This window comes from Haliotis rubra, unplaced genomic scaffold, assembly GCF_003918875.1.
Source record: "Haliotis rubra isolate DU_JTF1 unplaced genomic scaffold, ASM391887v1 Scf442, whole genome shotgun sequence".
NCBI lineage: Eukaryota > Metazoa > Mollusca > Gastropoda > Lepetellida > Haliotidae > Haliotis > Haliotis rubra.
Window position 1 is genome coordinate 57,218 of NW_025767127.1, and position 13,286 is coordinate 70,503.

The window sequence follows — 13,286 nt, forward strand, 5'->3', positions numbered from 1 at the left end:
ACATCGTATGTTTACTTCTGTTATGCTTTAACTATTTTGGTAATCAATAATATTCGACTTCTTTCACCATCATCATCATGGTGCAAATCTCTCCCGCGTTGTACGTGTTTCAACACTAAAGTATACTTGCATAATATGAAGAAGGAAGGTTAATCGATGTTATCAGTTGATTTTTAAAAGCCGTTGAGGTCATATACCATGCTTTGTTTACTTCCCTGTCGGTATGTAAACAGTTTTGTCGGTATGTAAACAGGTTCACGACCAAGATATATTAATTTCACGTGCACCTTCCCATCCTGCGATGTACAAACACTAGGTATTTCTATAGTCTCTTTGTCTCAACTTTTAGATATCTACTTAATTCCACTCACAATTTTATATCTACAACACAAACAATAACCCAACCTATCGTCGCCGAGGCTGTTTAGGAATATGCAAGGCGGTGACAAATGCTTCAAGTATTAAACCCTACAGCTTCGTTGGTTATTTATACTGCTAACATTCTATAGTGATGGAACGGTGACAAAATGCTTCAAGTATTAAATCCTACAGCTTCATTTGTTATTTATACTGCTAACATTCTATAGTGATGGAACGTTGACAAATGCTTCAAGTCTTAAACCTTACAGCTTCGTTTGTTATTAATACTGCTAACATTCTATAGTGACGGAACGGTGACAAAATGCAGCAATTATTAAATCCTACAGCTTCATTTGTTATTAATACTGCTAACATTTTATAGTGATGGAACGTTGACAAAATGCAGCAAGTATTAAATCCTACAGCTTCATTTGTTATTAATAATGCTAAACATTCTATAGTGAGGGAAATGTTTTTATAATTATGATACAATTAAAGATATATCACATGTAATATAAATTAAGTATAAAATGAAAACTTCATGAAAACAACATTTTTTTCTGAAGTAATATTTCAAAATCATTAGTGTTGATTACTTTTATTGCACTTCAACCTATCATACCGGTGTGAACTTGTGTGCAGGTTAGTAAACTGGATGACAGCCCGAAGACGATAGTCATATAACCATTGCAGTCCTACAATAAAACGATCGCATGAATATAAAACCATTGGGTAATTTGCAGCATGGGGAACTACTATGGGATTTATAACATCTATAAATGAAGTGAATTTGGGGCGATGAGAATGTAAGTCAATCATTACTTTGAAAGACAACAAGTAGGATGTACACGGTGCCAGAGAACTTTCCTATTCAGGTAAGACTATGTGTTATCTTGGATACATTCGAAATTCAACCTACGCATTTTGTGAAGTATTCATATTCTCAAGAACCTCAGTATCATTGTTTGCTGGGATCACAGGTCAAAGTCAAGTTCTATTGTTACTGCATACGTCTACCGTTAGGTTAGGATATCACAATCCGACATTTATGTCCTGGTGATCAGAGGAGCAAGATATTATGAATATGCTCTGTCGGGATCCGATGACTATTATTTGGACTACTTTTTGAGATCCGACATCGTAATCATCGTATCATCTTCTCATTGGGCTCAGAGGAGCAAGATATACCAAGATATATGCTCTGTACCCATCGGGAGTCTCGTGAAATTTACTTCAGTCAATTATTTGGTCTAAATATTCTTTACTCATTCACGCATAGGAACATGTGTTCGTCTTGTCTTCGCCATTATTTAATTCATTTAAATGATGGAATGTCAAACTTCTTTGTCACGAAGAAGTAAAGAATTCTTTTCGTACGTAACATATCTTGTGTGTTCTATTATCGAGCGAAATTCAGTTGTATACTTCATAACATATAGTGAGTGCTTTAAGTGAAAAGATTGTTATGGCCCAGACTCGATTGTTTGCATTATTTGCTGTCTGGCAGCTGTAATATTGCTGGGTGAAGTGTTAAACAACAAAGAAATATCTCCCTGCATGGTATTTCTGTGTATTTACTTATTTGTCACGACATCAACTCCTCCATTATGGAGGTGATATGCCAGTGGCTCATCGCCATCAACCTTCCTGGTTGGATAGCAAGGATACCACGGGATCACAAGATATTCTGGCAAATGGAGCACAGTGTGAAATGGAATATTGGTTCCGCGATAGCCATTTTCAATACTCATATAATATTCTTCGACGGGGAATGGTGATTGTGTGTCTTAATAATTTGTTCCAAAAACGAACTGGGAACAGAATAGTTTCTGACTTTACATGCACAAATTTGTCGGCTTTCTATGATGCAGGAAAACATGTTTTGTAAAAAAATACATCTATGTGTCTAAATTGTTAGTTTTCCTTTCACTGAAAAACTCTCCACTTCCACCCCTCCCCGCCAGGCTATATCAAAATGTAAATTGTTTTAACCAAAAAGTATGCGGGGTTTTTTCATTTAAAGTTGTTGATAGAGTTAACAAGTTTACTCTGGATTCGTAGGGAATTTGTCTGACACACATTTGATTTAAATCCACGAAACTCATCAAAATACTTTCGCCGCGTCGTTTTCCGTGTTTTTCTCTAAGTGACCGATCCTGACAACACCCTCCCCCGGCGGCCACCAGGCGGCAGATATAGGGGGGCCAGGGAACAGGTAGAAGGGGTCGGGATTTATAACAGGTGTCTCTTGAACTTCTCCAACCATCACCGCCGACAGATTTACAGCGTCTACTTGACCACGACATCGACGTGTGTGGACATGGTGCTGATAACACGAGAGGATAGAGAGACAGGGAGAGGAAGGAGAGAAAGTGGGTTACAAGCATGAAGGATAGTGAGTAGTTGGGTTACATGTGCATGAAGGATAGTGAGTAGTTGGGTTACATGTGCATGAAGGATAGAGAGTAGGATAGAGCACGGCTTGAAAGAGATGCTGATTATATGGCGCATGGGAGTGCATGTGGAGAGAGAGTGCATGTCAGAGTGAGGTGAAATTGGGTTTTAACGTCGTGCTGGAGAATATTTCTCTCATATGACGACGTGCATGCGTGTGTATGTTTATGTGCGGCTGCTTGTACTAGCCCAGACTAAAGCTGGTTTTATAGTGTTAGCCCACTGAGATACCATGCCGCAGTGAAGCATGAATACCCCACTCAGGCACATGACTCCGAGCCGACCAGTCCTTGTTGTACCAATTAATGCCGAGCGCCGGGCAGGGACCAACAAGTACCATATTTTAACGTCTTTTGGTATGACGCGGTCGGGGATCGAACCCGCGACCTTCCGCTCTCCGACGCTCTAGTGTTAGGACTAGAGCGTCGGGAGCGACGGAGACAGAGAGAGAGAGTACTTAGGTCAGAGAGTAACACAGAGCTTCGAAGTCGAAGTGGAGGGAGAGCAGACGCACACACATACATACGCACGTACATACATACGCACGCACGCACGCATACACACATACACACACACACACATGCATACATACGTACGTACATACATTGCGAATTAATACTGTTTTCTAACACTTCTTGATATTTTTATCAGCTATATCGACGTCTACGTAAATTCATAATTATCATGATTAAACACACACGTGTGTGATTATCTCCGATATTAATCACCCCTGAAGGTCCGGGTTAGATTGAACCTTCAGTAACCCATGCTTGTCGTAAGAGCCGAGTAACGGGATTGGGTGGTCAGGCTCGCTGGCTTGGTTGACACATGTCATCGGTTCCCAATTGCGCAGATCGATGCTCATGCTGTTGATCACTGGACTGTCTGGTCCAGACTGGATTATTTACAGACCGCCGCCATATAGATGGAATATTGCTGAGTGCCGCGTAAAATTGAACTCACTCACTCCGATATTAATCTCTGTGTAATGTATCTGGTTTTGAAAGTTGAGTTAAGTTTCAAAAGTTGGCAGATGGACAAACAAAGCGTGTTATGAAGTTCTGAACAGCTTGGAAGTAAACATGAAAAAATATAGAAAGAAACCAACTGGTCTTTGTTTCAATATCCGCCAACAACGTGGAGTAGCCGGATGTAGAGAAGATGTCGCCACCAGGTGGCTCCACGTGGGATGAAATTAACATGATCAGTGGTCTAACTCAGCGAAACTCGTCATACGCACCACGAGGTGACGAAGCATCTGTTGATAATTTGAAACCCGAGCACGGAGCGTGTTTACACCAGGTAACGGACGCAACATGCACATCTCCTGGGGACATGTCTGTGCATAAGCGGGGAAAGCTGTCTCGGAGAAGAAAAATTATCTCAACGAAACACGCGCTCGACTGAAATTCGTCGATGTTGTTTGAAGTCATTTGCGTGCCACATACGTGGTTTACCCATCAACATGTTATAGGTGTGTGGGCATTAAGTCAAATGGAAGCTCGTGCGTACAGTTGACTGACAACCCTAGAAACGTTTCTCATAGTAATTCTGGCCATGTGTGACCTATATCAAATGATTTTCTCCACAAAGCCATTTAAAAATAAAATAGAAAATAATGTAATAATACTTTCTAATCTGGGATTTGGAAAGGTGGGCCTATAGATCAACTCGATCAGGGTTCGATCCTCTCTTGAGTAGGATATATTGAGCCCATTTGGTCCCGAGCCTATTACTAACAGCGGTGTTAAATTATACACATGTACATGGCCACATTGTAAATCGCCATCTTTTAAAATGACTTGGTTCAGTATCCTGCTTTCAAGTATTTTATTTGTATATACAACATCCGATGTATAGTTTCTCCATTCCAAACTCTGGACATTCAGTCTCTCACCCGCAGTAGGCCTACCCTGGAATATGAAACCTGAATCTATCAACATGTATCGACTGTAGGCCAACGGACACTGTACGGTGCTGCCAAGCCTGATGTCGTGCAGAGGGCGGGGATGTGTCGGGACGGGGGTCATAAACAGCAGTTCGCGAACGTATCCTCATCTTCTGTGAAGTAGCCCCTTTTCCAAATTCCTCCCATCCATATATCTCCTCGCAGCACTTAGAAGTGCAAGGAGGCAGTGACACCGCGTGACGTAACGTGACGTGACTACACAAGTGTCTACAATGGCGAGGTCTGGTAGATGTATCCTAGAAGGCACTGCACGTGCTTCCCATTCTCCATCTCTCTGTACTTCCAATTGCTTTGTTGCAGCGTTTAACGAGAAACACACATTCAACTTCCAAAGAAAATGTCGCAAGTCTAACCCTGTATCATCACCGGTTACGTGATAAACTCTTATTCATCTAAGCGGTTTGGTACATTTATTATGTTTATAGTTCAAACACTGACCCGATTTATCATCCTTCATCAACAGTTGAGGTTACAATGTAGTTGTTTCAAGGTGTTTATTTACAAATCACTGGTAACATCTTGCTGAGACACGTATACACCACACCTCTATCTTATTTACAAAAAGGATCGGGAATATTACATGAATATTACACAGCAGTGACATATAAATTGTTAATTGTTGTGTTTTCATGCTGGTCAGAAGCTGATGATTCGTTTTGTAAGAGGCCCGTAAATATGCGTGAGTGTTTTATTTAGGGGTTCATGTAACTGGAGCCCATTTGAGATTTTCAACCGGGTAGGTTCCAACTCCAAAAGCAAAAGTGCCCTTTCACTGATCCACATCGAATACAGTATGTATCCCACTTTTGATTATGAAGCCTCTTTGCGTCATATAAGGTAAACAGCTTTATGTTATTCGTTGTACTGCTTCTCCTCTACATCCCAAGATTTGAAACACAACGCCTGAAGATGACTAGTCCCAATCACAGGTTCCCAGTCATACACCCACAGGTTAGCAGGCCAACACACTCAATTTATCGGCCCTTCACCATATTACAAGTTACCATCCCCACACCCTCTGGATACCAGCCCCAAACTCCCGTGTTCCCAGTCGAACACCCACAGGCTACCAGGCCAACACACTCAAGTTACCGGCCACTCACAAACGCGTTACCATCGCCACATCCCCAGGTTACCAGCTCCACATCCCCAGGTTACCTGCCCCCCAATCCCGGGTTACCAGCTCCACATCCCCAGGTTACCTGCCCCAAATCCCGGGTAACCAGCTCCACATCCCCAGGTTACCTGCCCCCAATCCCGGGTTACCAGCTCCACATCCCCAGGTTACCTGCCCCCAATCCCGGGTTACCAGCTCCACATCCCCAGGTTACCTGCCCCCAAATCCCGGGTAATCAGCTCCACATCCCCAGGTTACCTGCCCCCAATCCCGGGTTACCAGCTCCACATCCCCAGGTTACCTGCCCCCAATCCCGGGTTACCAGCTCCACATCCCCAGGTTACCTGCCCCAATCCCGGGTTACCAGCTCCACATCCCAGGTTACCTGCCCCAAATCCCGAAGGGTAATCAGCTCCACATCCCCAGGTTACCTGCCCCAAAATCCCAGGTTACCATCTCCACATCCCAGGTTACCTGCCCCAATCCCGGGTTACCAGCTCCACATCCCAGGTTACCTGCCCCCAAATCCCGGGTAATCAGCTCCACATCCCCAGGTTACCTGCCCCCAAATCCCGGGTTACCAGCTCCACATCCCCAGGTTACCTGCCCCAAATCCCGGGTTACCAGCTCCACATCCCCAGGTTACCTGCCCCAAATCCCGGGTTACCAGCTCCACATCCCAGGTTACCTGCCCCAAATCCCGGGTAATCAGCCCACATCCCAGGTTACCTGCCCCCAAATCCCAGGTTACCAGCTCCACATCCCCAGGTTACCTGCCCCCCCGGGTAATCAGCTCCACATCCCAGGTTACCTGCCCCAAATCCCGGGTTACCAGCTCCACATCCCAGGTTATGCCCCCAAATCCCGGGTTACCAGCTCCACATCCCCAGGTTACCTGCCCCAATCCCGGGTTACCAGCTCCACATCCCCAGGTTACCTAGCCCCCAATCCCGGGTTACCAGCTCCACATCCCCAGGTTACCTGCCCCCAATCCCGGGTTACCAGCTCCACATCCCCAGGTTACCTGCCCCCAAATCCCGGGTTACCAGCTCCACATCCCCAGGTTACCTGCCCCCAATCCCGGGTTACCAGCTCCACATCCCCAGGTTACCTGCCCCCAATCCCGGGTTACCAGCTCCACATCCCCAGGTTACCTGCCCCAATCCCGGGTTACCAGCTCCACATCCCCAGGTTACCTGCCCCCAATCCCGGGTTACCAGCTCCACATCCCCAGGTTACCTGCCCCCAATCCCGGGTTACCAGCTCCACATCCCCAGGTTACCTGCCCCCAATCCCGGGTTACCAGCTCCACATCCCCAGGTTACCTGCCCCAAATCCGGGTAATCAGCATCCCAGGTTGCCTGCCCCAAAATCCCCAGGTTACCCATCTCCCACATCCCCAGGTTACCTGCCCCCAATCCCGGGTTACCAGCTCCACATCCCAGGTTACCTGCCCCCAAATCCCGGGTTACCAGCTCCACATCCCCAGGTTACCTGCCCCAAATCCCGGGTTACCAGCTCCACATCCCCAGGTTACCTGCCCCCAAATCCCGGCATCCCCAGGTTACCTGCCCCAAATCCTGGGTTACCAGCTCCACATCCCCAGGTTACCTGCCCCCAAATCCCGGGTTACCAGCTCCACATCCCCAGGTTACCTGCCCCCAATCCCAGGTTACCAGCTCCACATCCCCAGGTTACCTGCCCCCAATCCCTGGTTACCAGCTCCACATCCCCAGGTTACCTGCCCCAAATCCCGGGTTACCAGCTCCACATCCCCAGGTTACCTGCCCCCAAATCCCGGGTTACCAGCTCCACATCCCTAGGTTACCTGCCCCCCAATCCCGGGTTACCAGCTCCACATCCCCAGGTTACCTGCCCCCAAATCCCGGGTTATCAGCTCCACATCCCCAGGTTACCTGCCCACAAATCCCGGGTTACCAGCTCCACATCCCCAGGTTACCTGCCCACAAATCCCGGGTTACCAGCTCCACATCCCCAGGTTACCTGCCCACAAATCCCGGGTTACCAGCTCCACATCCCCAGGTTACCGGCCTAACACACAATGGTAACCGACCCCGCACATCCACGTTATCAGCCCCACGCCTCCAAGTTACCAGCCCCACATAACCAGGTTACCATCACCAAACCCCCAGATTACCAGCCCCATACACAAAGGAGACCGACCCCACCCTCGGGTTCCCAGCCCCACATCCCCAGGTTCCCAGGCCCGAATCTCCTTGACTGCAACACCGTGTGGTACAACCAAGATGTCAAACACTCACGAGAGGCAATAAATGTGGAGAGCTGTAAAACACGGGCTTGTAGTCATTACCGCGTGCTCATATCATTCCCAGACAGGTGACATGTATATCGACATCTACATGACAGGTGCTTCACGTGCAGCACGAGGTGAGACACGGCGGGCACCGGCTGGATCTGCAGCCGCCTCATAGCGCTTATCTCACTGTTCGTTTAACAAAAATTAATTCTCAAATGTGATTCTCAAATATAATTACATATCCACATCATTTTAACACTAGGATTCAAAGTATAACAGAACCGCATTATAAAAACATACAATATGTTTAAATGAACATACAAATGCATATACAAACCAGGATACACCATAGCGAAAAAGCCACCGACTTTATATACATATGTTTATCATATTTTGCTTCGCATAAATTCACACAATATAAAAATGTACAGTAGTTTACTAAGAAGTTCATGCACCTAAACGTTATGATCCTTATAATAAACAAGGTGACATCCATAAAACCTCTCTGCCTTATTTTCATACAGTATTTTAGGAGTATTTTTATTATTGCTTTTAAATTCATAATATTGACATGTGAATTTTACACGTAGGTATGAGATGATTTTTTTTTTAATAACCGGATGAATTCATTCACATTCATTAAAGTAGCAAGTGGAAAGTTACATATTGTTGAAAGTCTATAAACATTAGTTGCATAAACAATATAAACTATATATACCTAAAACCTGAATAGCACTAAGCCTGTTCAAATACATTTCCGATGCAAATATTATGATAACGGTGAAAGTAGAGCAATAAATCGGATAAATCCATGAAAAACATAATCATGCATATCAATATACATTCTATCATTTGATATAATTAAATGATACCTTCCTAATTGTATTATGTCTTCCAAAATCATACATTCAGTGTAATTGTGAAGCATTCAGTGAAGATGGAGTGAATCAATAAATTAATGGATCTGACATGTTATACTCGTCCAAAATACAGTGGAGATCCATGCTAAAAATAGAGGTGCATTACTCATGAAAAACCTATACACTGTGTTTCGTCTATGTCACACTTTACAACCTATCGATGGCTGAACATTTCCAGGGAACTCCGCCATGTTGATAGTGTAATTCAAATGCTTCCGGAGATGTGTATTTCAGGTGAACAACTGACTTCCCTTTACATGTACTTAATGTTCTATTGAGCTTGTTGACCAATCCAGTTCATGAAAATTCTGTCGTTGCTTTTTCATGAAAAAGATATGTTTAAACCACATGTATTTAAACTGTGAGCAGGTTACGCTCACCCTTTCGCGAACACCTGATGCCGTCACTATTTGATAGTGATTCATAAATACATGCTCTGTCATCGTGTCTCATGATGTCAGTCACTGGGTTGTCTGGTCCAGATTTGATTATGTACAGACCGCTGTCATACAGCTGTAATATTGCTGAGGATGGTGTTAATCATACAAGCATACACATTATACAGTCGGAATTGTACAATCGACTCTGGTCCAAGCAGAGCTCCGTTAATGTGGAAAAGAGTTTTGTCGCTATTTCATTATGTATTTAGGTGTTCTGGATTTCTCTGTCATCGAACTCTGACACAAACAAATATCTTAAGTTTCCAAACCTGTTTTAGTTTAAGAAACTACAAAATACTAGTGTGATAGATATAAAATCAATTTCAAAATTCCTTAATCGTGTGTGTAAGAATTATTAGTATCTAAAATCCTAATTTCATTATTCTTGTTAAATGCTGTTACATCTTGCACAGATATAACATTATGTCTAATCGTGGTTAGGTGTTTATTATAGAATTAATGAATTGGACTGGATCGAAAGGTATTTCAGAGTCAGAAACGATGGAATTGCATATTTGAAACTCTGGTTTATTTATTTAGGTTTTCTTATATTCTAAAAGAAATAATGTATATGCATTTGTTGAAATCCACGTTAATTCCGGTATCACTGAGTTATAGTATTGTTAATTCAATTAATTCAATTAAAATGTTTAAAATTCATTCTAAAATGTCAAATATCCTTCTATGTTTTTGCATCCACAGAACAAACCGCTATCTGGCATTATTGTTTTGTTTGTCACAGGTAAATTATTAAATTCATCAGTCACCGTTATCACACTCGCTGAGCCATCATGTCTGTCGGGACATAAACATGATATATATGACACTAGACAACCGACATGACACTTGTACATGTGTACATGACCACTCATGACACTAAATGAACATCGACAACTGATGATGTCGCGGCACCGTCCGCAGCCTCGTCCGATCAAACACCGAGAAACACCGTCAACAAACACTGAACCAATCCATCCATAACGGGCAATAAAACCCCACTTAGTCTCTGATCCAATCCCACCTGTAATCAAGGAACAATACCTGGCGTCCCACATCGTCACAGTCCACAGGTCGCCAGGTGACCGCGAGTTGCCCAGGTGTGACGTAATCAGTGCAACTCATGTATGACGGAGCCGCGTTATGACATCAACATACTGTTGTGAAATGGCGATGAAAAGTCACAACTGTCTTGTTGCTTGTCTGTCTGTCCGACTGTCTTACCAGGCGAATACTCGGAAACCGTACTTAATGTTAATCCTGTCTAGAACGTGATATGACATGTAGTAATCGCTGTCTTAATCTTGTTAAACATAAAACAACAAGTTTATTAGGGGATAAAAGTGCAATTATTGTGTCAAATGGTGTATAGGTAACCTTGTCAGCAGCATGTTTAAAAAAACTTAATTAAAGACACAGCTTATTATCAGAAACCATAGTTACAATTATCAGGAAATTATTAATATTTCAAAGCAAATGTTCAAATATATTTTTTTTAATGTATCTTTGTACTTTTAATTGAAAATATTCACAAATATGCTAATAGAGGCTAAATGATACGAGACTAGTTCATCGATGTTAGTATGTCAACACCAAACACGATTTGTCATTTGGTTGTTCGAATGTAATGAGATAGTATATAATAAACTACTTAAATTACCCTTTGTATGCTCAGTGAGGTATACGGTATATTAGGCTACCGGCACAATAATTATATAAACATGCCCTGAACACTATCTAGTATTACACATATCACTGACACACAAACGAACTGGTTTAAACATATTTATAATTCATAAATTCCATCATGATTGGTAAACAAAAGAGTGTTTACATGGATGCCACTGTGGAAAAATACCTTCCATCTGGTGAATAAATATAAATACGTAAATCCAGAATTGAGGTGGGTAGGCTGGTCCAGTCTTGGCTAAAGGAATGCAGTACAACAATATCAGTGTTTTATCTCAAATTTATATTGTGATAACTATGCAAACGTTGGCTTTTAGCGATGAAATCTTTGATCGATTTCAGAATTTCAACGATTCAGACATTAGTAAAGAGAAATTACTTCGAAACGAATCAGCGTATTCTTACATTTTATATCCTAAGGTTGGTTTAAAGTATATTTGTATTTCCGTAAATTACCCCGTAAATACAATCAGTATAAGCTCGGCTGTAGTGATCTAAACGCAGACAGATATAATCGACATATATCGGACACACCCAGGTGTCCATGTGGTTATTATAACGAAGACGTTATACACTACCTTTTTACATGTCGGAACTATCAAAATTTAAGAACAACTGTGTATTTTTACATTCAAGGATACGATGTTAAAACTACTTTATACGGTAACGGCGCATTGGATAACTCAACTAATAGTGACATTCTTAACTCATTACACCAGTTCAGTTCTATAAGTAACCGCTTCCAGTGATTATCCTCTCAACATATATATTCAGTGTAACACAAATTTTATATAACGTGATTTTCTGCGGTAGCCCATTTCGTTGCTAGGCATAACGAACACCACAACGAACATATTTGTTACTCAATCATATATATGTTATTGTATTATTCCTTTGTTGTCAAATTATTTCATTTATGTATCCAGTTATTTGAACAATGTACTGGAGCGGCGTTTATATAAGCCACTAGGCTTGTTCGCCTTTCCAGGTTTCTGCTTTTTGCGAAATAAAACTATGTTTAAACCAATCAGTATGTTTGTCTTACAATTTTTCTTCTTTACCGATCCTCGTTTCCTCAGAAATACAAATACGTTTAAACCATATTTGCACTCAAAAATGAACATAGTCAAGGCAGCAAGAACAGATAATACGAGTAGATGTGACGGGGCGTGTCGTGAACTTTATCCACGGGCCGGCTCAATACTCATATACTACCTTATCACAGATATCGAAATATTGTAACCCTACAAATGAAACCAAACCTTTTTATTTTTAAGTATGATTTCATATTCATTGTGAGACTTCTGTCGTCTCCATTTGCATATGCTGTTACTCACATTGTTCATTACAAACACCACGGTAAAATATGCATTATGTGTCATCAATTCAAAACACCTGCAAATAGTTGGTGTTGTTTGTTGAATTCAATGTTTTATGTAATTATACTTCTGAAGTGTGACTAGAAAACATTATACTCTGCGAAACGTGGCACCTTAATGAACATTGTGTATCACTGAATGTAAGTGTCCCGAGCTTACAATGAATAAAGAAATCTTTTCTATATCCATAAAAAGTATCTGAAAAAAGCATTGTAAATAATTCTTATAATTACTTATCACTGTAAATATATACAAATACTGCAGTAAAAGAGGTTTGGCAAATATTATGATAAAATTATAAAAAGTGACCTCAGTATTTTTATATGAACAATATATATTTCGTACAGTTCTTATATTTTAATGAGTCAATTAATTTAGAACTAAACATATTTCGTTTTAACAAGTAACGAAAGTGATAACAATTGTAATGTTAGTGCATTATTTAAACCATAGTGTGCAGAGTAGCAAGATTGTATCATTTCACTATACTGTAAATATGAAACAGTCAAAATTACCTTGCATATACAAGCTAAATTTGCATTCTAAAACGAATTCACGACCAGAAGGCTAATTTCGAAAGAGATATGGTAGGTTTAACGTTGTTTTAAATATCAATATAATAAAAGACACTGAAGAATTTATTTATAGGCAGTTGTTATTCTGTTTTGGGTGTAAAAGACGTT

The 13,286-nt window shown here is 41.7% G+C and overlaps 2 protein-coding genes across 2 annotated transcripts; one reads left to right on the plus strand and one right to left on the minus strand.

Moving 5' to 3' along the window:
* Positions 1-6,175: 6,175 nt before the first annotated feature.
* LOC124289463 (keratin-associated protein 6-3-like) lies at positions 6,176-6,619 on the minus strand. Its single transcript, XM_046726079.1, has 2 exons — positions 6,547-6,619; positions 6,176-6,312 (listed from the first exon to the last, which is right to left on the minus strand). Exons 1-2 carry the CDS (start codon positions 6,617-6,619, stop codon positions 6,176-6,178), a joined length of 210 nt encoding a protein of 69 aa, XP_046582035.1.
* Positions 6,620-6,751: 132 nt separating this feature from the next.
* On the plus strand, positions 6,752-7,956 carry LOC124289464 (DNA-directed RNA polymerase II subunit RPB1-like). Its single transcript, XM_046726080.1, has 2 exons — positions 6,752-6,790; positions 6,877-7,956. Exons 1-2 carry the CDS (start codon positions 6,752-6,754, stop codon positions 7,954-7,956), a joined length of 1,119 nt encoding a protein of 372 aa, XP_046582036.1.
* Positions 7,957-13,286: the final 5,330 nt, after the last annotated feature.